General features: G+C 34.6%; 1 protein-coding gene and 1 long non-coding RNA gene across 7 annotated transcripts in view; one reads left to right on the top strand and one right to left on the bottom strand.

Moving 5' to 3' along the window:
* Positions 1-27,791, bottom strand: part of LOC132913295 (filamin-A) — a 53,983-nt gene that overhangs the window by 3,151 nt on the left and 23,041 nt on the right. For 3 of the 6 annotated variants that reach the window (XM_060971528.1, XM_060971527.1, XM_060971529.1), the window contains 8 exons: positions 26,917-27,521; positions 25,827-26,125; positions 23,860-23,998; positions 16,221-16,413; positions 7,740-7,880; positions 6,255-6,557; positions 4,823-5,878; positions 1,662-1,855 (listed from right to left, as the gene is read on the bottom strand). In XM_060971528.1, coding sequence (XP_060827511.1) covers positions 1,662-1,855; positions 4,823-5,878; positions 6,255-6,557; positions 7,740-7,880; positions 16,221-16,413; positions 23,860-23,998; positions 25,827-26,125; positions 26,917-27,521 — 2,930 coding nt within the window. Of the gene's footprint in view, positions 1-1,661; positions 1,856-4,822; positions 5,879-6,254; positions 6,558-7,739; positions 7,881-8,677; positions 8,697-16,220; positions 16,414-18,758; positions 18,871-22,463; positions 22,606-23,859; positions 23,999-25,826; positions 26,126-26,916; positions 27,522-27,791 lie in introns of those variants that run through there. The other 3 variants (XM_060971531.1, XM_060971532.1, XM_060971530.1) reach the window with 3 other exon arrangements.
* On the top strand, positions 1,850-23,948 carry LOC132913312 (uncharacterized). Its single transcript, XR_009659359.1, has 2 exons — positions 1,850-2,757; positions 22,363-23,948. It is a non-coding gene; the product is annotated as an uncharacterized LOC132913312 (long non-coding RNA).

Below are 27,791 nucleotides of genomic sequence, written 5' to 3'. Positions count from 1 at the left end.
TTTCTAGAATATAATTAACAATAGTAAGTTAGCGATATCTCTAACGATGATACGGTAAATAATACGTTAATTTCTAGTAATGAATTTTGAACACAGAAAATGACATTTTACTGCTCGATGCTTATCTTGCGAGCGCCACCTCGTCAAATTTCTCCATAGTAGGTAACAAATGCTCGTATATTTTCAAGAATATTTTCTCATTTTTTGGCGGGAAAGTATCTACAGATGAGGTTCTGTTTCAGGTTCGTGTCAGGTTTCAAAGTTTGTGAGTAAACGTTGACAGTTTCGTGATTTCGTAAACGTTGAAAGTTTTGTTCGCAGAGTGAAACGTAAAAGATGCGTCGAGTGCTCTGGTTTGCTTTACGTGTTCAGCATTTTCTACGATATCCAAAGAAAAAAAAGAATAATTCGAGGAAATTTAGCAAAGTTAGAACCGTTTTCGAAGAATTTGATAAAGCTACGATCGAACGGAAATATTTGGTCGCATGAATGGAACACGCACGCAGAATATGCGATACGCGCATGCGGCGCAAACCTACGCAATATGATGTGGCATCGTTGTTTCACAAGAGGAAGTTATTTAGAGCGCGCGATTTTCGCAAGGACTTTGTCGCCTAAAATGATGCAGGTTTCTAAGAAAAACGAAGGCCTTCAAACACCTCGGCTATGAAATTCCGCTTGTTTAGCTGAAAATTCAACGAAGAATCTGATGTTTATATTGCATCGTTTACGTAGCGATATCACTAGCGAGGTTTCATTTTTAAAGTAAATAAATCCGATGCTTTATGCGTAGTTTCGTTACGTCAGACGCGTACACGGCATAATTTTAACGAATTCAAAATACAGAAGTATTATTTTTCCAGTCGCCGGGCGTCTGTAAACGATACAGACTGTCGTTTAAAAGTATTTAAATAACCGTTAGTCTCCTACGAAACCCATAAATTAATCCGCATTTATTGAAAATGACAACGTGAATTCGCGCTCGCCATCTATATGCAGATGCGCTAGTTACAATAAATAGTAACTAGAAGATAGCTCTAGATACAATCGATAGATTTAATCGATAGGTTTAAGATATTCTTTTGTTTTTATCCCTAGTCCATGTAAGAAAGTGCAACGAGGGTTATTCAGCTCAGAACGGTGCGATAGATTTATCCGAAGAATAAACTGACAGCTATTGTGATCCTACCTCTAAATACAAAAATAACAACAGCATTATTAGGCAAATAATTAATTAATTAGAATTTTCTATTTGCCAATGAGTTTTGGAAATTATTCGTAAGAATGTGAAAGAAACGCACGTACACGTATAACAAGGTAAAAAAAGAAATTAATTCTAGTTATTACCGCTGAAAAACATAAAATACAGAAAGTATTATCTTTCCAGTCGCCGGACATCTGTAAACGATACAGACCGTCGTTTAGAAATATTTAAATAACCGTTAATTTTGTACGAAATCCACAAATTAATCTGCATCATAAGACAGGTAATTAATTAATTGGAATTTTCTATTTGCCAACGAGTTTTGGAAATTATTCGTAAGAATTTGAAAGAAATTGTAAAAAAAGAAATTAATTCTAGCCATTATCGATGCAAAACATATTGCTCGTAAAGGTGCATGTCACAAGGTGATTTAAACGGTATACAAATGGTATGGTACCTTCGCATCGAGTTCACCCTTGGCACCATTTTTGCGAACGAGGAAGATTGCTGGCTTGTCCGGTTGTACGCCGGATTCCGGAAATTGCGCCACTTCCAGCTTATGAGCATCGCCCATCGCCGGTGATATGTAAAGTTTGTGCGGGGAATCGGGGATATGCTGATCGTTGAACTTTATTCCTACCCTGTATTCACCTGAAAAAAAGAACAAGTTATTGCTTCGATTCGAATATACGGATTTTATCATAGCGTATCATATTACAAGTTCGAATAACATTTATCCGAATTATTTACGATACAAGTACGGACGCTGGTATATTCGGCAAAACAGTATGATTAATACATTCTGGCACGATGTAAATCGACAGATTAATTTCTCTGTCACACCGTGTAGACTAACCATCGTCTTGGCTGTTATCGTCATTTCCCGTAAAGAGTATTTGCGTGGAAGCAGTGAAGGTGGCCATCGTTTTATGTCCACCGATATATTACAAATCCAAGATCGAAATGAATATTTTTATTCGAACGTGTTGCGAGTTCTAAAAAAGAAAAAAGAAAAGGAGCGGCGGAAAGATACTGGGGAATAAAAATATGCAAAATTGCAATTACGATAGAAGGAAAATCGTGCGAGAGAAAATAAAAGACGAAAAGAAAAATGAGAATGTAACACCGAAATTGGAAAAAAATGGGAAAGAGACAAAGGTGAAGGAAGATAACGAGATAACGAAAGCTTGACGACGAGAAGAAAAGAAAGCAAAGTGCGAACGCGAAGAAGGAGGATAAAACGAGGAGAGTGGAGAACCGAGCGCAGCTAAATCGCGAACCACTATTTTCCTCTGGCTGATTCTAACTTCTGATCTCGATTCGTCCACGCTTTCTCTCTTTCAGTTCTCCATCTCGCTCTTCTTCTGTCTCTTCCTCTCCTTCGATGCACACCATCCAAATATAACGGCCACGCTAATTCACGTCCAGCAGCCGTAGCCACCAAAATATGAATCCACCTTAGACGCAAATATAGACGAAGGTATTTCTGGATCAGCCGAGAACAGCCAATGAAGACTGGTGAGAGCCCTTGTCCACCGCTGCTTCAGAATGCGGTGAGTCCATTTTTATCGCTGTTCATTCATTCCGTTACGCATAATACATTAACGGCAAAAAATGTCGAATCTTTTTTTTTTTTTAATTGTCATCTCTATCCAACTTCTGCGATGATCTTAGTATTAATCGAAGAATAATTGTTTTTTACCAGCTCCTTCGTGATGTGAAAAATATCGCGAAAGAGTGAAAATCGTTAAAACGTTGCTTGTCTGGACAATTATATCGTTGATTGTGTCAAACAGATATTTTTCATTTTTTGATATTTTGCATTAATAATCGTATGCTTTCTTTGGATCTTCGATTGAAAATTAGTAGATTCTTATCTTCGAGTTTATTTTGATAAATTTTATTTAAATATAATTAATATATATTTAGATAAATATTATTTAGGTAATGTAGAATTTCGAGCTGATCATTTTTGAAATTCTTAAGTTTCATGAAGCACGTGGTAAATTGAGATTTTTAGCCAATCGTCTATCTTACTTTGAAACGTTCAAAGTTTACCAATACGTAATACTTGCTCTTTGATTGCAATTTCGAATTTCTCTGCTATTTATATCATTCTTCCATCCACATATTTTCCGCGATATAACGAGAGCGAACATTATCGGGAAAATGTTACTCCGTTGTTTCTGTGGGCTTTTGTTAGGCGCATAGAAACGTGGATCACGAATATGGATCATTCAGTTACATATACATTATTATACATGCATACGTGTGCATCTTCGTTCGATATGTAAACAACGTGACTAACGTTGCAAACTTGCTCTTCTTCGTCGACTTGTGTTATAAATTCTTTCTTTGTATAAAATTGTTTCTTTACAAAAAAATGACCGAATCGAACGTTAGAAAAATTTTTAACGAATTGTAAAGATCGAACATCGGAAATAAATGATGAATTATTTTACAATTAATTTTATTCCGTATATTGACAATCCGGATGAACAGCTCAATCGTCTCATTTACTTTCCCCTTGTTCTAGAAATAACCAAATTTCTGGTATTTTTGGTATGCAAGTTCACTGCTTTGTAACATATTTTACGTTTGCTTTCGTTGTTATCCTGGCAGCTCCACTTATTGTCTTCATCTTGTGTAGTAAATTTAAGATGACTACTATTTTGTAAAAAAAACGCAGTAACTATGAAACAAAATTGCCAATTCTGGTTTTAGTACAATTGTAAATCATTTTCCCAAGATTTTGCCAGAAATCTATATCAATGGACATTTTGTTCAAAAGTAATAAACTCTGGATATTAAGCATTGGATGATTCATGAACGAAAGTCGTAAACGCTGAAATGGTTTAATTAACACGCATGTTTGCGTGTGGCTGACTCGATGACGATTTAGTACTTCAAATGAACAATATAACATTCGGAATGATTAACCAACTAAAATATGAATTATCGACGTTGGCAGACATCCATGACTGAAGTGACAGTAAGTGGTAGACTGTTTTATGAACATTTATGTTGCAATTAGTGTACCATGAACCTCATTTTCCATCACTTAATAATGCTGTCAAGTTGACACCTGAGAATTCTATTGTTTCTTTATCCCCTTCATAGACACCTTTCACTATCATAAATCTAATTTACCTTTTATTTCTCTGGATTCATATATACACATATACTATATACACATGGAAATATTTTTCCTAGAAGAACAAGAATATTTTAAACTGACAATACATCAAGAAACACGTGGTACTGACCACTGTTTTTCTCCACCAAGAACATGTGAAATGCATCGATTATAAAATTTGAGATTATGACACCTTGGTCTGTTTCATAATTTCCCCTGTGATACTAGACCATGGATTTCTATGCAAATTTACATTTTTATGAACACAGAAAGAGATGGAACTTAGGTAGAAATTCGTTTCACCTATTAAATATCGCAACAAGTATTATTTTTATATACATATTCTCGTCTAGTATATGCACTCTATTTGCACTTTCAGGTGTGCCATAAATGCACAAACACCCGCAGTCTAATAACGCTGACGACAATAATAAAAAACAACTATAACTATTGCGTTAATTAGAATTCTAATAGCAACTTACCAGGTTCGGAGACGACGTAGCTGACGTAACAGCTGCCGTCCTTTCGATCCTTGAAATCAATTTGAGCCTTGCTAGGTCCTTCCACGGACACGGCCAGAGTACCAGCTCCAGCCTCCCTGGTCCAAATATTAAATTCGCATGGTTCACCCTGTTCTCCTCTTTCCAAACCAGGACCGCCAGCATGCACCCTGTGTGCTCCGCTATCTCTGAACGGACCGACAGTAAATTGGAACGGTGATCCAGGGATGTGGATGTCCTTGTAGCGAACTGAAACCGTGTGTACTCCGAGCTCTTTCGGTACGAATGCGACTGCATAAAGGCCATCCTCGACTTCTTTGATCTCGGCATCCTCGGTTACGCCTCCTGGAGAGGTGACCGTTGCTGTTAGATCAAACGACGTGATGCCAGGTATCTTGAAGGTAATCTTGCACTGGCTGCCGACTTCCGTAATAGGCACGGCTTCTCTTTGTCTTTGGATCTTCTCCCTTTGACGATTGCTACCTTCTCCAGTGACTTTTATCGTAAACGGCGAGCCTTCCACGTGATGATCGGCGAATTTCAAGTTTATTATGTAATAGCCAGGTTCTGTTGGCTTGTACGAGATGTTCAGAGTTCCGTCTTCGTTGTCTTTGCATTGAATCTCTGCTTTGCTTGGCCCTTCCACCGAGAGCGAGAGGCCTCCGAAACCAGCGTTTCTCGTGTCGATGGAGAAATTGTTCTCCACGTGAGTTTTACCTTCTACCAAACCTGGTCCGGATACCTTTACCTTTTTCGCGTCGCCCACTTCACGATCCTTCACGTCGATCTTGAAGGGTGAGTTCTGCACGTGCTTGCCCATCTTTTTCACTGCCACCGTATGTGGGCCGGCTTCTCGAGGAGTGAAGGAGACACACATGTTACCGTTTGGCAACATTTTTAGGAAACATGGCTCCTCGAGACCGCTCGGTGCCGTGATGGAAGCATTCAGGGACTTCACATCCGAGTCTGTTATCTTGCCGGGCAATTGCACTTCGCTCGACGAACCCACCGAGATTTGGTTCCTCTTCCGACCTTCACCTGCAACAGATTCCAACAGAGATTTTATTGCAAACGTTTTTCCTAAACCCTACTACGTTAATTCTCTGCGATGGCTCTCTTTTATTAATCCTCAATTGATTTTCATTTAATATTCTATTGATATTATTTGTCCAGCGAAGGAACAGACGGCTTTTCAAACATACTTATTCGTCGAAAGAGCTCAATCTTTACAAGCAACTTCTTCGTAACTCATTTCTTTTAAGAATTCTTCGTTTCACTTTGACTGTCCTTAAACGTTTAATTTGACAATTCAGGCACTCTGATCTTGTATTTTTCGTTGTAGTTCGATAGAAATGAATATATAGTCGGAAGTAAATTTTGAAGATGCAAGTAAAATAAATGGAGTCACGCATACCTGTGATTTTAGCGGAAAACGGACTGCCTCGGATGTGTTTGCCGCCAAATTTCACGCCGATTTTGTATTCTCCTGGATCGGTTGGCAAATACGAAACTGAAATTGTGCCGTCTTTATTGTCGTGGCAGGAGATCGTAGCTTTGCCAGGTCCTTCAATGGATAGCGAAAGACCGCCAGGTCCGACGTCTTTTGTGGAAATGATGAAGTTTCCTGGTTCACCGCAAACTCCGTATATCAAGCCTGGTCCGTACGCTGTCACATAGCCATTTGCTAAGGAATCCACGTGGAATCTGAATGGTGAACCTAATTCAAAAGAAATATATGATTTATTAACGTAATGAAGCTTCCACCTGCACTGAACCTGGCAAAACACCCTAAATGTATCTTTCTCGTATCGGTTGTCAGTGATTGGAGTATATGCTACTTGAATAACTTTGTTTGCCATATTTCTCGGTTTTTACTTGAAAAATAACAAAAGTTTCTTTCTACTCTATATTCTCATATGATAATACTATATATTCTATCCAAAAATGTCAAAAAATAGAGATTGAGCAATAAATACTACTACTACTACTATAAAATAGTGAAATATTTTTAAATAGCAGGATATAAATAGATGCTACACGTGTACCATAAAATGGAACAATTGATGGATTAACACTAAAACTACCACACACCCCAGTTAAATTGACTGGTTTTACAATCTTATTTTAAAATTCCTACTTCATGTTATATTTTTCTTCCACAACGATGTAATAACTTTCGCAACGATAGCTACAAGAATTATATAATGAATTTTATCTTGTTTTTATGTATTCAAACTGAAAATAATTTTGTATCAGGGCTACTCATACCAACATCAGTCAAAACGTCTGGTACTTATCAAGGCGTAAAAGGGTGCTGTAATCTGTTTATGCAACCCCAATTAACCAGTTTCCTAGTTTTCTACAACTTGCCACACGTTTTTCAAATTTTCACCGCGTATCATTCAAATATGATGATATCAGATATTAGGAAAATTCCGGATCGATCGCTAGATGCTGACACTGGAAATACCACAGCAGTGAAAATGACTGATTATACAATTTTATTAATGTGTCAACCCTCTGATGGATTAATAATACCAAAAATGTACTACATAACATGAAATTGCTTCTGTAAGAAAGTAATAAATCAATAAATATAAAAATATTCTATTATTATAGATAGTCAATCATTTTCACTGGTTTTGGTAGAAATAGCTTCCTGTTAACTATCGGTAGTTCTAGTGTTAATGAAACAGATTGCTTGAAACGCCTTCTCTCATTCTCTTTTCTTCAAGCGTAAAAAAGCATAGCCAATTCCTGGGAAAAGAAGTTGTAAAGGAAACAATTTTATTTGACATTTACGATTGACTTCTTTATAAAAATTGTTCTTAAAATATATCGCATCTTACTACAGCTACGTATTTTATTTTTTGAATAGAAATTTGATATTTCCACAAACCTTGAACGTGTTCCCCGTTAAATTTCACTGCAAGTTCGTGCTGTCCCTCTTCTTTGGGATCGTATTTGATGGAAACAGTACCATCCCGGTTATCTGTGATTATCGGTTTGTCCATGTTCCCGCTCGGCATCTTTACTTCCGCTGAAATGTAACAAAACATCAGAGATTTAATAACGCAATATGAAAATATAGATTATCGGACGAGAAACGATATGCTCACGAACGATTCAATGTTCATCAAAAATTCTCTGTAAATATCTTTTACAAACAAGAGAAACATGTATTTACTTCGAAGCACGTTTTCATTTATTTATCAGAAGATTATTAAATATCATTTCTGTGGTTCGTATTTACGGAAATGTGAATTTAAAATAAACTGAACAAATGGAATCGTGACAAAAGATAATCTCATTTACGTAGACGATTCAACTTGATATCATCTTGCAAGTACAAAAGCTGCGCTCTATCGATTTATACAAATTTTTATTCCGTTTACGTATCATCCCTACTATGTCTAATACGATCTATTGTACTATTCGCCTAACTATACGGAGATATTACAATGAACACTCTAAAACGTTATAAATGTGAAAAATGTATTCTTCTAAGAATATCCTTTCAGCAACGTCGTAAGAATTTGTAAGAATTGTAAGAGACCGACTAAGATTCTTCAATCTCCATATAATTTGAGTGTGTGTGTGTGTATTATTCAATGATACACCACCGAATAGTGGAATATATATGAAAATAAAAGGTATTTTTTTTCACAAAGAATTTACTTATCAACTAAAACGCAATAATCAGTGAGATTATAACAACGCGAAAGGCGAATAACAAATGAGAATATTTGTCTTTTGAAGTATCCCGTGTATAGGTGGCGAGTACCTAAGAGGAATAAATAAGCTAATGACTAGGAATAATTTCCGGAACACTGAAACCTTTTGTCGTTTGTATGTAGAAAACACTCTGAAAAATTAACGAAGAAAAATCGGATCCTGCTGGCTCTGCTGCTTTTCCCGTATAGTTCCAGGTGTAACAGACCGGTCCACGTTCAGGATAATCGTACGAACTGCACGAAATAGTCTTCAATCCGTATCTGTAGAAGGTCGACACCTCCTGCCACGTGGTTTCGACCTCCTCTTCCTCCCAAACCATATCCAATAGTTCGATTCGGTCGACTCACTGATACGAATAACATTATACGATCGTTGACAAAACGATTATAATCGACTGTCGAACACGATACAATGTCAAGTAAATAACAACTGGATATTTTTACGCAACTTTACGTGAACAGAGGAAAGAAACGTTTGCAGAAGTATACGGTAAAGTAAAGATTAATTGGATCGTGTTGTTAACGAAAACGTGTTATTAGAATGTCGATAGAGTTTGATATTCTAAAATTAAGTAGCTACTAATATTAGCCGATCGTTAATGATGTGCCTTAGCGTGTACATGTAGCACGCGAATGATCAGTGTAATTATTATCTGCGATAGTTTGGCATCGAATATTTTCAAAAATTGCGGAATATTCGTATTAAAAGAATATTGTGTGTATTATGTCGATGGCGGGTGGTTGAGAATTTGATCGTAAAAGATTGACGAAAAATTAGAATTAATTTCTAAATCACTGCATTATCTCCAGCTAACGATTAACTGATTCACAAGCTGAGGAAGCTAAGAGGATTTTAAATCACTCGGAACTGTTTGAAAGGACTGGGTCATTTAAATATATCCAGGTGTATCGATCGAATCGAATCTAATTAGGTAAAGCAAACACCATAAAGTTGGTGCGTAATTGCATGATGTGAATCGATTAATCCATCTTTACTACTGCGATTCTCCGCGCCTTTGTAGGTTTATTATTTCATACTTCCACTTTATTTTAATCGAATCGAATTAATTTACGTAATTTAATGGGATTAAAAACGCGAATGTCGCGCGACAGATGGAACAGCGGGTGAGAGAAGAACACGAGAAAGAAGAGGACACTTTCGAAGCACAAACTCTCGACCAAATAAACTACATCTAATTCTGTTTCTACACGATCTCGACTTATCTCGATATAAAAAAGAAAAAAAAAAAGAAAAAAGATTCTTTTCGTACATAATTTAATTCGATGTAACGCGAGTTAAACGGGACCATTTTAAAAATGTCCATTCGAATTTACTCGTTCGCCCACGAGAAGCTTCCCTTGGTATTTTCACGTTGTTTCGATAGACGAAAATGACTTAAAATTCCAGCATTCGATAAAATCCCAGTTGATAAATAAGATTTTCATACCATCTGTTCGAAAACAATGTATCGTTTATTGCGTATTTTCACGTCTGGCTGCGATCTTCCATTTTCCACACGCACTGTATCCCTCGCGCCGGATTTTTACCAATCTACCGTGTAAAAATAGAATTCGATGTGTGTTACGTAATAAATTAGCAAATGAATAAATTAGCCATCGATTAATCAAATTCGCAACTATTCCGCTGCCAGAGAGCAATGGAATTTCATTATTTCCGTCTCGATATCGTCGATGAGGATCCTCGAAAGGGTGTGCGAAATATCTCGTCGAAACGCGAAGATAAGGAAACGTGTAAATGTTTTTTCTTTTCTTTCTTTTTTTTTTTTTTTCTTTTTTTCTAACGCCAATGAAGAACATAAACGAAGATAATACGTTCTAAAGTCGTGGCAGGAGAAGGACCGACCGAACGAGTTACACCGTAAGAAATCGTCTGGATTTCGTCTCCCCTTTAGAAATCCTCGTTACAGTAGAGTTGCTTCCAACACGAGAAAACGTTATCCCGATATCGCTTCCAGCTGGATCACGACGTTTAATCGACTTCTCGAGGGCACATCTCTGGCGCGACTGACGATGAAGCGGGCATCGCTTCGCGAGCAGACGATGCCAGCCCGGGAGACCTTCTTTTTTTCCAGAACACCTACCGTCGGACTTTATATCATGCAGTGGTCGCCTCGTGTCTAATAAATCTTTCTATCTCTGTCACACCGACCCCACCGTACGTATACGGTTTGCTTTCGAGTTTCCCGTGTCTTCTAATTACGCGCTCGTATATAAGAACACATGTCACCCTTTAATCGACATAAGAAAATAGTACAAGAGCTTATCGTCTCGATTTTTCTACCGTTTGTGTACTCCAAGCTCTTGCACTTTAAAAAATAAAATAAAATACGTTCTCTTCTTCTGGAAATTACAAAATTGCGAATAATTTACTTTACCGAATTTAGTGCGAATAATAAAATAGCGTTTACCGAATTCGTGGATGAAAGAGTAGACAAACGATGGAATAATTTTTATTATCCTCGCTGGTAAAGTAAATTATTCGCAATTTTTTAATTTCCAGAAGAAGAGAATGTATTTTATTTTTTTTAATGACAGATTGCTCTTTGTCTTCGTAATGTGTAAAGAGTACGTTTAAGAGGAATACCGAAGAAAGGGGAGCTTGGTATATTTCTAGTGCTCTTAGCGAGAGATCCTGTGACAAAAGTATGGAACAAAACAGTGTTCTCGTAAGTCGAGTAAGAATTTTCCACTTTATAAAAATCTTGCACTATATGCGTACTATTTTATATTTCGATATTTTTTAATATTTTCTGCAACAGGTTCTTTCACCGTCAGTGACGAATGATAGCAAAATTTCACGAAGCTCAATTTTGAATAAAGTAACGCGAATTGTACACGACCTTGCTAAATTAGGAAACCAACAAACTTTTCGCTATGAATACCTTATCTTTGATATTGTGACGAAGTGTCGTCAATCCTTTCGAAGGATACGCGTTGTTTTTCAAATACATTAGCTGCACACGAGTCAGAGGACAATGCGTATCACGTTGTTGTTTCGCCTCGGGATATTGAAACCTTCTTGAAGTACAAAACGTAAGGCAAAACAATGCCACTGCTAAGTGCAACCATCAACCGAAGTTGAATTTAAATCTTCCCGTAATCGCTCGATTAGTACAAATAATTCTTAAGACAATCAATTAATTAGTATGGAGCATTATAGCGATTAACGCTAGAACAACCAACACCAGCCAAAGTGACCTTGTCACAATATAAAAGGGTCCTGCGATCTGTTTATCGAAACCCAATTAACCAGTTTCCTCGTTTTCTACAACTTGCCATACGTTTTCCAAATTTTTGATGATATCAGTTATCAGGAAAATTCCGGATCGATCGCCAGATCGCTAGATGCTGACACTAGAAGTACCACAGCAGTGAAAATGACTGCTTCTACAATTTTATCAATGTGTCAACCCTCTGATGGATTAATAATACCAAAAGTGTACTACATAACATGGAATTGCTTCTGTGAGAAATTAATAAATCGATAAATATAAAAATATTCTATTATTAGGTATTTTTTAAAGACCAGTTATTTTCGCTGGTTTTGATAGAAATAACTTCGTGTTAACTATGGGTAGTTCTAGTGTTAATAATAAATTTGTATACGCATTTTGAGCAACTACACTAAATATCAACTTGTCTCGTCACCAGCGCGTTTAATCGTCCTCCACACATTTAATATTACGCACCGGTGTTTAACTTAATAAACGTTTAATCGCGTAAGATTAGATACAGATATGCAAAAGCAATTTACATTGGTCCATTGCTTAACCTTCGACCGATGTTGTACATTGTAAATTGCTTGTAACGTGAGAAATATGATTGGTTCTTGGCAATACGAACCTTAATAAATCCAATCTTAATGAGACGTAGAGAATCTGGCAATAGAGCCGTATTTTTAGATCGAATGGATATTTATACATTTCGAATCTTTTATAAACCTGTGACTCTGTCGACAATAAATTCATTGTGTCTTCATATTATGTTTAAACTGGAAGAACACTTAACAAAAGTTTCGTGAAAATTAAGCAACTTACAGCCACCCATAAACTCTCTATGGAAAGGCAATTTTTCTTCAAATAAAATGCTATAAAATTTTACGTAGGAACCTAATTATACATATTTATTTTCGTCTTATCACTTTAATCATAATTATTTATATTTAGCATACTTAAAACTCTGCATTCTAAGTCATTTTCGAGCCAATCGTAGCTTCACATTATTTTCAAATCTTTGAAGTTTTCGCTCGTTACAAGTTTGGATTGCAAGAAAACTTCTAGCCAAAGCATCGAATTTTTCCTCTCGTTAAAACGAGAACGAAACTCGGACATTCAAAAGTCGAAGAATTACAACATTATTAAATACAAATTGGAAGCTTGTCGTCTGATATTTAATAAAAATGATCCGTTTCAAATTCGTTATGGGTGGCTGTGTATATTCGTGCGATCAGACTCACGTAGCAGCTATTTGATCCAGTTATATCACTTCGATTTAAACGTTCGACACGCTTCGTCCACTTTGATATTTTTACGTTCTCCAACGAAACGGGTCATTTACGCAGACGGTTACATAATTCTTTATTATGTGGAAGGAATCGCGGAATTCTTAAGATAGAAGAGAGTGGAATTTGGCGCATAATATCCTTCCCTTCCACTGGCTCACTGTTTCCATTTCGCGCAGGGAAATCGTCGAGCAAGAGGGTACGGAATCGGCCGGTTCGTACGCGTTAAACGCGTGCCAAAGGTAACACGAGTCACACGAGAAATCCAAGTGCGAGCCTCTTGATTAATTGCAAAGCACCGCAGTACGTTGAATTTACACGACGTTACGTTACTCACGTGCCTTTAAATTGCACGAAATGTTGCAAAGATATCGACGCGAGAACGACATCCACGAGAACCAAGGAAATTGATCACCGAACTTAATATGTTGGTGATTAACAACATCGATATATCTAATCACACACGTTCTTTGCGATAGTATTTTATATCTGACACATTGCACCGTGCATCAGTGCGAGTTTCTCTGTGAGACGAACCAACATTTCGAATCAAAATTTCATTGAACGAATTCATTTGACTGATTTAAACAAATTGTTGCTCTGCAACAAATGGAGTTTGTATTATTTAATCATCGAACTGTCGTAGCCCATCTTTCTCGAAAATTAAAATTTTATTTTACGTTCGACAGAGACGCAAGACGCTTATTGCAGCGAAAATTGCTATTTTATATAGAGCTACGAATTTTTATGCATTCGTCGGAAATTTAGATACAAAATTCCACATACAAAAATACAAAAAGATATATAAAATATCCAAAGTACGGTACTTATTATAATATTAGAAGATAGAAAGAGGAAATTTTCTACCTTTTTTTAATTATATTCTGAAAAGCGTAAATCGACGTAAAAATCCACTGAACGAGAAGAAGATCACTTTATCATAGAGCTACGAATTTTTATGCATTCGTTGGAAATTTAGATACAAAATTGCACATAATACAAAAAGATATATAAAATATCCAAAGTACGGTACATTTTATAATATTAGAAGATAGAAAGAGGAAATTTTCCACCTTTTTTTAATTATATTCTGAAAAGCGTAAATCGACGTAAAAATTCGCTGAACGAGAAGAAAATCACTTCATCATAGAGCTACGAATTTTTATGCATTCGTCGGAAATTTAGATACAAAATTGCACATAATACAAAAGGATATATAAAATATCCAAAGTACGGTACGTTTTATAATATTAGAAGATAGAAAGAGGAAATTTTCTACCTTTTTTAATTATATTCTGAAAAGCGTAAATCGACGTAAAAATCCACTGAACGAGAAGAAAATCACTTTATCATAGAGCTACGAATTTTTATGCATTCGTCGGAAATTTAGATACAAAATTGCACATAATACAAAAAGATATATAAAATATCCAAAGTACGGTACTTATTATAATATTAGAAGATAGAAAGAGGAAATTTTCTACCTTTTTTAATTATATTCTGAAAAGCGTAAATCGACGTAAAAATCCGCTGAACGAGAAGAAAATGAAAGAGAATGGAGGAGAAGGAGAAAAGATATTTCCAAGATCTCCATCGTTCTAGTTAAAGATTTTGAAACTCGGGCTTCGATTTTTGGGCCAATGACGAATCCGTACATCCGGAGTCACTTAATCATCCAGTATTAATATCACCGCCTCGCTTCCGACACTAGCGTCGACATCTCTCTCTCTCTCTATCTATTTCAGTGTGTGCGTGAACGAAGAACAAGATGAGTGGTGCTAGAACTTGTGTTTATCGTTTCACTCGTCCTGTCTACGGTCAATGTTGCAACTTTGATTATACGTAACAACACGTTACAAGTTGTTTCCAGTGATTTTGTTATTCGTTTGTACTTTCCATCTTCGATTTGATCGAATCGTCTCCTACGATTTTGCACTTTCTTTGGTCCAATCTTCTCGATCACGTAGCAAGCTATTTACGCGTATTGGAATAATCACGTCCGACAAAGATAACGCTATGCATATTAATTGTAATTATTCAGAAATTGTAATTATTTTCATGGACCAAGATTATTGTAACGTTTCAACCAATACCATGCAACTCGTCAATAAATTATCATCGATGTTTCTAAATAACTATTATCGATATTTAATCGTTAATACTATTATTTATCAATGTTATTTATTAGTAAAATAATAAGCGAAAATTCATTCGTCGATTATTATTTGTGTACTTGATCACTTAATCGTTAGGAATACTTCGAATATAAAATACAGTTTTATTTGTTTCGCAGCTACGTATATCATTTTTAATCGGTTTAATTTCGATGCTGCATTAATGAAAATTCTTTTTGTATAATCCGAGAAGCATTGAAGTAGAAATGTGTTGGAATTCTCTATATCTTGCCAAGAAACCTAAATAACATCGTTTACGATGATATTGGTTGGTTAGCGCGCTTAGAACACTGCATCTATTGTTTGGGAAATCTATCGGATCAAAAATATATTATCCTTGAACAAATTCCAATAATGATAGCGAAATAAACGACAGATAAACTCTCTTCGTAATTACAGTTTGTCTGTGCGTAAAATTTTGTCCACCGTAGACTAAAGGAATATAGAAATACCTTGGTCGTATATAAAGACTGTTTGTGAATCTTTTTACAGTGAATTTTAACTTTATTTAATACAAAACGCGAAATAGAGCACGAAAAAAGATCGACAATTGATATATTTTGCATTGTTGTTACGAATATTTTATCAAATATTTTTTCCTCAAAAATATTAACTTTTCTAATTTATTACACATATAGAATGTACGAAGGCAGCAAACGTATTACATTTACTATAATAAACTGTATACAGTTCTTATCGGTTATGTTACATACAACGTGCAAATTTAAAAAGGAAATAAATTTTTATGAAAAATGAATTCCTCGTTACCATCGTTCACACTGTCTGAAGCCCAAAATTCCAAAGAAAATATAAATATAAGAATTACTCTTTGTTAAATAAATAAACTTATTGCACATGATGCGTCGACTATGTTTAGCCGAAAAAGAAATTCGACGAACACATTGAAATCGTTTGTGAATTCTGGAAAATTGTTAGCAATTGTTACTTACATGTTACGGTGCCGTCTAACAGCGGTAAGAGGATGTTGTTCAATCGGACCTCGTTGAAATTCTTCGTAGAAACACTGGAGCTTTCTTCGACGGTAGAACTATGCTGTGTTACAACGTGTTGCTCCTGCTTCTGTCTAGTCCTCTTGGCTCTGTGAGTCTTGTGCGTACTATGTTCTCGATATTCCTCTGAGGCCTGGAACAATGTTTTAAAAACGCCTTGTAATACCTAATCTCGCATATAGATTTTTCTACACAGAATTATTTAAATAAGAAAAAATAATGTCGTTTGTTTAGTAGCGTATCTACTGATAAATCTGAGAGACATCGTCAAATGTAATTACGCGGAACAGAGAATTTGTCATTTTTTTAAGAACCGATAGGTTTCCAGGATATTTGTGTTACACGCTTACGTTTCTTTTCGAGGAAATGGCATTATAAATATGGGTCGATATGTCAACATAAATGACGAAATTACAAGGGGATTTCTGAAATGAGGCGATAGTACTTGTTACAGGTCATTACGATAGAATCTACGTATTTTAAGACTGGTGCCAAGCCAAAGCCTGCTATGTGTATATAATTTATTATGTAACCGCGACAGAATTATTGCAAAACATGTATCACGCGAAAAGTTCATTACAAAATCTTGTAAACACACCTGTAAAATTAAATCCTCTCGGCTTTTTCCGGTCGAAACGCGCAAGCTTTTAGTTTAATATGCGATTCGGTTGACGTACGTATTGTACGAAAGAAAGTACGATAGGATATTACTTGGTAATTTTATTTTTAAAATATTCACTTTATATATATAGTACAACATCTTTATTCCTCGTGTTCTACTTTCTTCCATTCTGCACTCTGCGAGAAATTAAAAGATCATGTACATCTGCCTTATAATTCATATTTTTGTTCCTCAACTATACCAACATTCTAATAATTGGAGGAAATTGAAATTTGAATGGAAATGTTTGAAACGATAAAAATGATCTATTCTTTCTTTTATTCTTAGTATTATATTTTTTTTATTCTCAGTATTCTACTTTCTTTCAGTCTGCACTCTGCGAGAAATTAATGGAACATGTTGTACCTATGCCAACATTCTAATAATTGGAGAAAATTGAAATTTTAATGAAAATGTTTGAAACGATACAAATGATCTATTCTTTCTTTTATTCTTAGTATTCTATTTTTTTTATTCTCAGTATTCTACTTTCTTTCAGTCTGCACTCTGCGAGAAATTAAAGGAACATGTTGTACCTATGCCAACATTCTAATAATTGGAGAAAATTGAAATTTTAATGAAAATGTTTGAAACGATAAAAATGATTTATTCTTTCTTTTATTCTTAGTATTCTATTTTTTTTATTCTCAGTATTCTACTTTCTTTCAGTCTGCACTCTGCGAGAAATTAAAAGATCATGTTGTACATCTGCTTGATAATTCATATTTTTGTTCTTCACCTATGCCAACATTCTAATAATTCGAAAAAATTGAAATTTTAATGAAAATGTTTGTAACGATACAAATGATCTATTCTTTCTTTTATTCTCAGTATTCTACTTTCTTTCAGTCTGCACTCTGCGAGAAATTAAAGGAACATGTTGTACCTATGCCAACATTCTAATAATTCGAGGAAATTGAAATTTTAATGAAAATGTTTGAAACGATAAAAATGATCTATTCTTTCCTTTATTTGCCTATTACATTGTTATACTCGTTCGGTTTTCCAATTTATTCTTCCTACCAATTAAATCGATACAGTGATAATGAAGTGAGCACGATGCAGATAAAAACAGCTAGATTTTCAAATTCTTTTATTGCAAATAGATAAACGAAATGCCCATACAATCGGCCAATCTCCACAAATCATAAAGCGATGCACCTAATCATACTATTTTTTCACATCTTTCTATCAAACTCATGGGAACTACATATTATACAAATTTTGCTCGCTGCTACGAAACATATTCAAAATACACAAAAAATTTCGTGCAAACAGATGATAACTACGTTGATTCACTTTGTAACAAAGTGCAGGTGATTTGTGTGAAATCACCAGCGAAACTTTCCTTTACTCGAAGTGAGAAAGATTTTTTACTCCAACTACATTTAAATTTAAAGGATAAATCCAAACCATCATCGATCATTAACCAAAGCCTCAACCCTCCAGCTACAGGCGATTTTTATATCTTGCTACACAAAGTGGACAACGAAAATTTTATGTACATTTGTCGCAGAGAGACTTTTGATGTTCAATAGAAAAAAGAATGCAAAATAACTGGAGAAAAGAGAAATATCTTTATTCGCGAACTTGCAATTTGCAAAATAGCGTAACCCGCTGAAATGAACAGAAGAAGTAGAAAGGGATTTCTACGTTGACCGCGACTGGAGGGCTAAATCTCTAACATGCATATACATATATACACATACACGTATGTAACTACCGTAGAAAACAAAATTTTGTCTCTCTTTTACCTTCTTTTTTCTTCATTCTTTTTATCTATCCACTTTAAATCACCTGGCCGATAGGATGCTTACCTTAAGATGCGCGTCAAAGCGTTTTGTTGCAATATACAACAGCAGGAACCAGCCAGCACGATGGTCGTCACGAAACTCGTGCAAACTGAACGTAATTTCGGGCACAATGCTGTATTCGATGTTACCATAATAGCTGGCTAGCCCCCACTCACCCACGTCGTAAAAGGGTAAAGGATAGTAATCGCATAAAATTACACGCTAGTACTTCCAATTTCTAATCTTCCATGTCGTTTAGTTTTCCAAAATAAAAAGGCTACTGCCTTTCAATGCGTTCTCTATGATAATTCGTAGCATCGTTGTACGGAATTTAACGTTTCTGTAAACACTGTGTTACATTCTATACCAGAGGTGACAGTACGATAGAATTGCATTTATCTGAGCTCTATTTATTGGAACAAAATTTCAGTCGACGCCCGAGTAACTCAACTTTCACCGACTGAATTTACCAAATTTACTTATCCAAAAAATTATAAAGTATTCCTTTGAATTCCTAATAATTATTGTACGAATTCCAGTTATTTATACTCCTTGTCCTTCGAACAGATAAATGGACTTCTACTGTACTAATTACGTGTTTGAGTTAGAATATTTACTGGAATTGTGGAAATTTCATTCGGTAAAGGTAGCTCGATGCGATTGCCAGTCTCGCGATCGACGCAATTCCAACTTGCTGGAATTCTTGTAGTTTAAATGAGAAATTCATCGTAAGCAGAAGAAGGCTTGTTACTGTGACTGAAAAGCAAAGTGGCGTTAAATATACAACAAGCCAAATTATATTGAATTATAATTTTATAAAAACTGAAAAGCGAAGTGACGTTAAATATACAACAAGCCAAATTATATCTGCGTATAATTTTACAAAAACAGAAGATATTTTATTTTACTAAAGAAAAGAGAATCTATGAATCTACCATCGCGAACCTAAGTTTGCAACGATATTTTTCTGCAATTTCCTGTACTTTCAAACTGTCAGGATTCGTTGTTAATATAGAAAGATGAACTTTTCATATCATTTTAAATTCACGTTGTTTCAATATAATAGCCGGTAAGCAACGCGGCAGACAAATACAGATATTTAATCTCCAACCTCTCGTATTAATTTAATTCTCGGCCCCCTCTTCCACCCACTGGTCCAAACGTTTCTGTTTATAAATTTGGGAAAGCCTGACTTGCACTCGAAATAGTCTAAGAGACCTCCACGGTGGACCAGATGCGTATTGAATTTCAAAGTAGATCAGCAATAGATTCGCATAAAACTCTTAAATAGCTCGTACTGTATTCCCTGTATCCCTTCGATTATTGTTTATCGGTGAGCTTATTCCTTTTCATCTGACCGATCGTTCTGTCGCTATTCTAATAAGCAGATGGAGATTTAAACGGACGTCGTTTCATGCTGATGTGAAATCGTTCCTCTACGAGCATACGTTATGCATAATATTTCACATTACCTTTATTCGTTTCAATAAAATGTTGGTGAAATTATGGATAAACATTGTGTTACATATAAATTGTTGAAAACGTTAAATTTAGTATCGAATTGCTTTTCTTCTCACGTTACACCAAGCTTTGGCATTTACTTTATACTCTGGTTATATAGCGCATTTCTCTAGCTTCTCCTGGCTGCTTTTTCGTCTTTCAAAAGCAACTCAAACAGTTTTGCTATGTGCAAGATTGTTGAGCAAACTCTTTGCCACGTTACTATTGTACTAGCTTTTGTCTACTCTGAATCACATCATTTTTATTCTTCCTTGCTACTTATTTTTCTTCAGAACATCTGAATATAGTTCAGGTAACATTATCACAGAATAAATGCATATAAAGAACAGAAATAGCATTTATAAATATCATCAGAGTTCTAGGAAGATGTGGTTCCCACTAGCATCTTGATAAAAGTGATTCTTCAAAATATTTTCCAAACCAAAAGGCTTTGCCCTTAATAGGATTAAATGAAAAAATAACATTGTATATTTTATTCATATTTCTAATTAATACACATATAACGTTTCTCTTGATTTATGGTGTAATACTTTTTACTTTGTTCTCGTTAGTGAGTTAAAGATAAGTTTAGTTAAAAAAATAAAATAAAGAAATATCTATTATATATATATATAATAAGTTGAGTGCCATTGGTAGAAAATTTGCATATGTACGAGTTAACAGTCATATATTACAAGTCTGGAACGAAGACAACTGTTCCTCTTTACATCAGCTTAGAGATAATTAACGAATTTGCCTGAGCAGTAAAGAAGCGTGTTCTGACAAACTTCCAAGCGTTTATACTAACGACAGCTATATATTTGTAGACCGTTGTAGTCAATTTGATACGGAAGGTAGCAGAAAATAATTTTCAGAAAAACAGTGAACGATTCATGGAAACATTTCTAGCTATAAAAAGATTCTTATCTTAAATATAGAAAAGAAGAAAAAATACGACAGTAAGCGATGAAAAATATGAATAAGATAAGTTGTGTAAAATAAGTTTAAAAATACTGAATACTATTTTCTCCTAGCAAACAGAACAACGATATATTCAACATATTTTAGGAATATTTTGGTTAATTATTCGACTGTGAATTTTGCATTATTCTCAGAATTTTTGAGGAGCTGTTTGAATGATAAATTTGCAAATAGAAAATATCCAGAAATTCCAAGGCGTTAAAGAATGAAATTCCAAAGAAACGACGAAGATCTATTTGAAAGCTGCATACGTCTTTCATTTAAAGTTTAGCTTTTTACTAAAATAACAAACGTTTGCTTAAACTGTTTCCTCGGCAGCAAGTATCATTGTGTTAGAATTGCTTACAACGATCGTATAGTTCGATCGGAGAACACTCTTAGTTGGAATTTATCTTTACAGATGTGGTAATATAGAACAGAGTCCAAAATAAATCAATTAAAATGGATAAATACGATAATTAAACAATTAGACTGTTGCATTGAAATTTCAATTGATTGTTGCAAGTATAAAATAACGTTGCTCTTGCTGTAAATCATATTTTATATTTCATATTTTAAAAAGTAATCCACAAGTGGACCAAAATCTTTTATCTAAAAAATGTTATCATTGCTTGATATATTTTTACCTAAAATTGTCTTCAAACTTGCATAAAATTTTGTTAATAACGTATAAATAACGCACCAATGAAAGAAGAATAACATTATAAAAAGAAAGAAGAAAATATCTTCTTGAATTTGTAAAGAATTTTGTCTTACATTCCTGGTTATTTCTGTTGTCTCGAGAAAGAAAATAGTTTACTGAAAAATATTTTATAGCGATATTTGTCAGAAAAAAATAATTTTATTCGCCTCTAACACGTCATCTAACTAAATCATATATTTTGTTACCTTCAATGAACCATCAGATTCTTTTTATTCCGCCTTTTTTTTAATATCTATTATAAATTTCCAACCTGCTATAAATTTATTATTTTGCAAAAACTAACTGCTATTTTTATTACTCATACTCGTATAAAGTCAATGTAAATTCAGTTAATATAAAAAACCTACGTAAATATCTTTCAAAAGTTATCCAACGAATAAAATAAATGTACAAGTTTATGTTTTCTTCCTGACCAATGTAAAAGAGCGATTTCTTCATTTAAAGAGGTACGGATCATGGAAGATGATCTCGAGATATTTGCCAAGTCAGCTGTCAAGAGGTACTAAGATGTCTGGCCTCCTTTCTAAAAGCTGTTAAGTACTTACAAAGTTTCAGCAAGCTCGATACGATAACACTTGGTACGTTTCTAGTGAGAACGATACTACTCGATAATGCACTTGGACGGAACGTTAGACACTCCACATGGAATGAGTATAGGAGTAATGTCAAATTGACAGACACTATTCCAATGAACCCTCGAAGTGAACTGTTTCACTGGAGACTAAACTAAAGTCGACAATATATCCTGCAGTATATCTTGTCTCTATAGTTAGATGCCTGCCGCCCCACCCATCCTTTAGCAAGAAACCACGCATCTCCTTCATAAAAAATTAATGATACATAATGCAACTTTATTGCACAATTGTTCGAGATGGCAGGTTCTACCATTTGGCATAAGTTCTATTCTGTCTTCAATTAACCACTGTTTTTCGTTACAGAAAATAGGTACGTGGTCGAAGAGTCTGAAACACTTGAAGAACCTGTGCCATTCAATATTTTATGTCATATGTTAAAAAATATGTGAAATGCAAATTATAAGATTCCACTGAAGTCACACTGAAGAAATGATAGGAAGAATAATTGTTGTGATTCGTGCTTCAAACTAAGCAATTATAATTTCAAATAGTTTTCTCGATCGTCCCTTCAAAAAGGATAATAGAAGATTCAATCGGTTTTGACTGACAACGCGTAGGAATTTTAGAGATCTTAGGGACACGCGTTAGGAGACCTTAGGGTACATCTCACACTTGCGATTATCTTATAAATTCGTTTATTTAGATCTATAAATAAAATTCCAAATCGTTCGATGCTTCACAACACTTTCACTACCTAAATCCAGGCGATGAAGCGATGAAACGATAAAACTACGTTTTATACTAGACACAGAGTAAACTTCAAAACATTCTAAAGATAGAATACACAAACATAATTCGTATTCTGTTGTAAGAGCATCGAATAAAATCATGAAATATTCATTCGATTTCTAGCAATGAATTCAAGCTTTGCGGAATATTGAGCTCACATTGTTTATAGAAATTTGCAATTTAATCTAATTGGCTGTTAAAGTTCTTTTATGCTTCAGTTGGATACGCACACCTGTTGTGCTTCTTCGATAGCAACAACAGAGTCGAGATATCTCACTTTATATGCGAGCAAAACTTCAACGATTACTAATTTGCAATTCTTCATGAAAGAAAATCAAACAACGGTACAGTTTACCCAATTTTTGTGTATAAAATTGTCCTCGTAAGACCACTTATGCGCATTATTTTTTTACTAAATGAATCATTTTTTATGGTATACGATGTCAATATTATTATGCGATTATGTGCATGAACATTTTTTATATGCATAAGAGGTTCTAATCTGTAATCGTGTCAAATAAAAATAATAATGAAATAATGAAAAGAAAATGATGAAATGGAAAAAGTAATGACTTACTGTGAACGTGTAAAATCCTTCAGGTATCGGTTGACCACCAAACTTAATGCTGAGGGTGTAATCGCCAGCATCTGCCACAGTATAATAAATGTTCACCGTGCCATCGCCATTATCTTCGATATCAATGTCCACCACCTCACTGAAAGATAGCATACACAATAAAAAAAGATTGTCATACGTGTTAAAATTAAGAGGAAATTTTTTAAATATCAAGACTTTTGTCTTTTTCTTCATTGATTCATACACATCGTTAAAAATATATCATGAATTATAACAGAAGAATTTTTATAAAACCAATTCACTATACTTGTTCCTATTGTCACTATAGGAACAGATTAACGAACATGTGTGTAAATTAAGAATGACGAAAATAATGGTAAATTGATGAGATAGGCTAAAATCATAAAAAAAATTCTTGAAAAATGTTTGTCCCACATGATCGGTCAAATATAACTTTTCTACAATTTTTCACAGATTTTTACTTTAATCTTGTCCTTTTCTCTCTCGTTATCTGTTACATTTCGCTAAAATAACTTGGACGTTCTAGCAGATTTTAAAAATTTCATCATGACCCCGATATTTATTTTTGAATCGTAAATTTATTGATGTTGAGTCTTTTGATACGGCTTACCAACTCCCCGTCTCGTTGGTATGTAAGCTATATTTATAGAGTCGCCAACGTTCCTTCTGATCCCTCGTAAAACGGCAGTAACACACGCGAAAAAGTTTTTCATGAACGAGATTTCCATTGTACACGTGTATTTGATTCTACATTGCATTGTTCCTATGTCACACTCTATATATATATTTTATAATACGCTCAAACTAACAGTCAAACTGTACGTACTTGCTCATATTTCTTATCGCTAAAATGTTTATACAAGCATCTTGTAATACTGTAGAGAAAATTAAGAAATTCAAATTTGAAGAATTTACTCTTTCAACGCTATCATAAGTGGTACTTTGTTTTAATGTTATCGCCTTGTAACTGTCGAGAAATAAAAGCAATACAGAACAAAGATAATCAGAAGAGATTTCCCTATTTATAATACACTAGACTTCTATTGAGTTTCATTATATTTAGAATACATATATATATATATATATATATATATATATATATATATATATATATATCGAAGAGAATTTTATAATTTTTATGTATAATCAGGTACACAATGTGCAAAATGGATTAATTCAAAATAGTGTTCATGTAAAACGTCAATAATGAAACGCGATATATTAATATTTCTATTGGCAATTAGAGATGTCAGGACCGGCATTTCTGCTATTACTTTAAATGACACTAGCCACTACTTTGTGCCAAAACGTAAATCGTTTATTTACTAAGGCGATAGCATGTCGGATAAATGCCAATATTTCAAACACAAGGGATTCTTCGAGAGTTTCGTGACTGACTAATATTTACTCGCCGTCAACATCAACCGAATGATTAATGTTCTCTTAATAATAAATGCTTCTACATGATTTCTATAAACTAGATATTAGCAAAACAAACGAACGATTGTTAGAATTATCGTGTAGAAATTATGGAGTTCTTCCCAACGAATAGAAATACGATAATGCTCATCTGAATTGATCGAAGCATTTATTTCGAAAGTGGTGTAAGTCTATCTTCCTTTATTTCCAGATATTCGATTGTTCGCGTTTTCATCTATTGAAAAATCCACGTCTTTCTGTGCTTAAGTATACACCGCTTCTAAAATAAATAATTATGCAGTTTAACTTAATAACGAATTTTCCTTCAAATAAATAATTGCAATTAAAATTTTATTCAAACAAAGTGAAAATGTTTTAAGATTTAAATCGTGAATTCCTTATAAATAAAAAGTTCACGTGAATGTATGTATTATGTAAATTCCTCGTTTCCTGAATTTTTTCAAAAAATGAGCTTGCACCATTTCTAAAATAAACGATCAGATTATTCTAAATGGAAATTCCCCTACCTTCCAGAAGTAGATCGTATGCGACAGGTCACTGCACCACGTCCTGCATTTTCGGTATCCACGGTGATACAGTACTCTTCACCCTGAGCCAAAGTACGTTGAATACCCTCTTTGATTTTACATTTCTCAGCTTTGCCGGTGGACACGCTCTGAACGTTTATTGGACATCCTGGTACTTCTTTGTCGCCGTATTTAACGTTGACCTTGTAACGGCCGCAATCATCGGGCAAATAGGTCGCCTTATATTTCCCGTCTCCAAGATCCTGAATTTCGACCTTACGAGGCACCTGATCTGGTCCCTAGACGCAATTTAATATTAAGATTCAAGAAAACTAATTGTCAGTTTAAATGTACTTCAAATTATACAGGTCATTTTCTTTATTCGGGTGATTAGAATTGTCAAGAAAGCGTTTTTATATATTATAAAAATTGATATTTGGCATGAATAATTTTTTTCTCGACATAGTAGCGAAGGATATTTCAATGTGAAATAAATTTCTTTTAAACGAAACCTCGTATTTTCTTATTCATAACACTGTATATTTTGTTGAAACTACTTCAAGATGTATAATTTTTCTGACGTCACCATGAAGCTATTGTACGTGGGATTGCATATCTCATTTAAAAAGTTATATTCAATTTACTTGTTCAAATTTGAGTATCCTTATACTGCGTGTTGTCACATCATTTTCTATATTATTTTTAAGAACCTTTCTTGAAGGATTTAAGGAATAGCTATCACTGATTCTAAAATAAGGTAGTTCTAAGATAATAAGGTTTAATAAGACTGTTAGATAAAATTAATTAACGCGTTATTCACTCCATTTATGGTCCCAATTTTGATTTATAAAAATGTGATTTAACGAAAACTGGAACAAAATGCAAATGTTATTAGAGGAGCTGCGTATGAAAAAGCTTGAACGTATTAAGCCAGTGATATGTAACTAATAGTAGTAATATATATTTGCAGTAATATAAATTGCAAATAAAGATGTAATCTGAAGCTATGCAACGTGGAGAGGCATGGATAAAACAACAATAAAGAACAATAAATAACACAGGAGGTTGATAACATTGATTTGTTACTTACCAATACTTGAACCTCCAGATCACCGTAACCAGCTTCGGAGGTGTCTACTACGAAATCAACGGGAAAAGATGCGGTACAAACAGGTGCCACACCAAGTCCCGTGACAACAACCTTATTTGGCTCTACAGTGGGCAGAACATTCGGTTTGAAAGGACTTCCTGGAATATCTTCTCCATCGAAAATAACTCCAACTTGCAGATCACTGTCAGGAGGTGGTGGTTGATATGTAACTTCGAATAAACCATTTCCACAGTTTTTGATTATTGGTTTCTGAACTCGTCCTTTGTTGGTCTTCAGCGTGACATTCAGTTGCGCTGGATTACACTTGGAGGTATTCACCATGAACTTGGTCGATATATTTTCTCTTACTACTTCCAAGCCTTCGCCGTAGGCAGTCACGTTGTTCGCTTGCGTGTCATCCACGACTTGGACTTGGAAAGGAGATCCAGGAATGTGTTCGTCGGCAAATTTGATGGATATCTCGTAGTCACCCGGCGACGGTGGAAAATACTCCACTGTGCAATAGCCATCGTCGTTTCCTTTGCAAGTCACCTTCGCGTAGTCGTTCCCTTCCATTAATAGAGATAATCCGCCATTTCCAGCATCTAAACATTTACAAATCGTTATATGCTATCTTATTATATAGTTATAAATTAATTCGACTAGTAGTAAAGTCGAAAACTAATTTAAATATGACAAATTAATTCAACTAACGAAGCAAGTAAGCAGAAGAGGGAATCATGACAGAGATAAAAGACAATGTAGTTAGGAGATGTTTATCTTTGGTCGATTAAGTTATATAAATTTTAATTAGGTTCTATTGAAATTCCCTTTTATATTCCAGAGACGGTCAATCAGACTACCACAGACAATCG

This window comes from Bombus pascuorum, chromosome 13 (genome assembly GCF_905332965.1).
Source record: "Bombus pascuorum chromosome 13, iyBomPasc1.1, whole genome shotgun sequence".
Taxonomy (NCBI): Eukaryota; Metazoa; Arthropoda; class Insecta; order Hymenoptera; family Apidae; genus Bombus; species Bombus pascuorum.
Note: the sequence above shows the minus strand (reverse complement) of the source record. Positions and strands in the feature narration are given on the sequence as shown.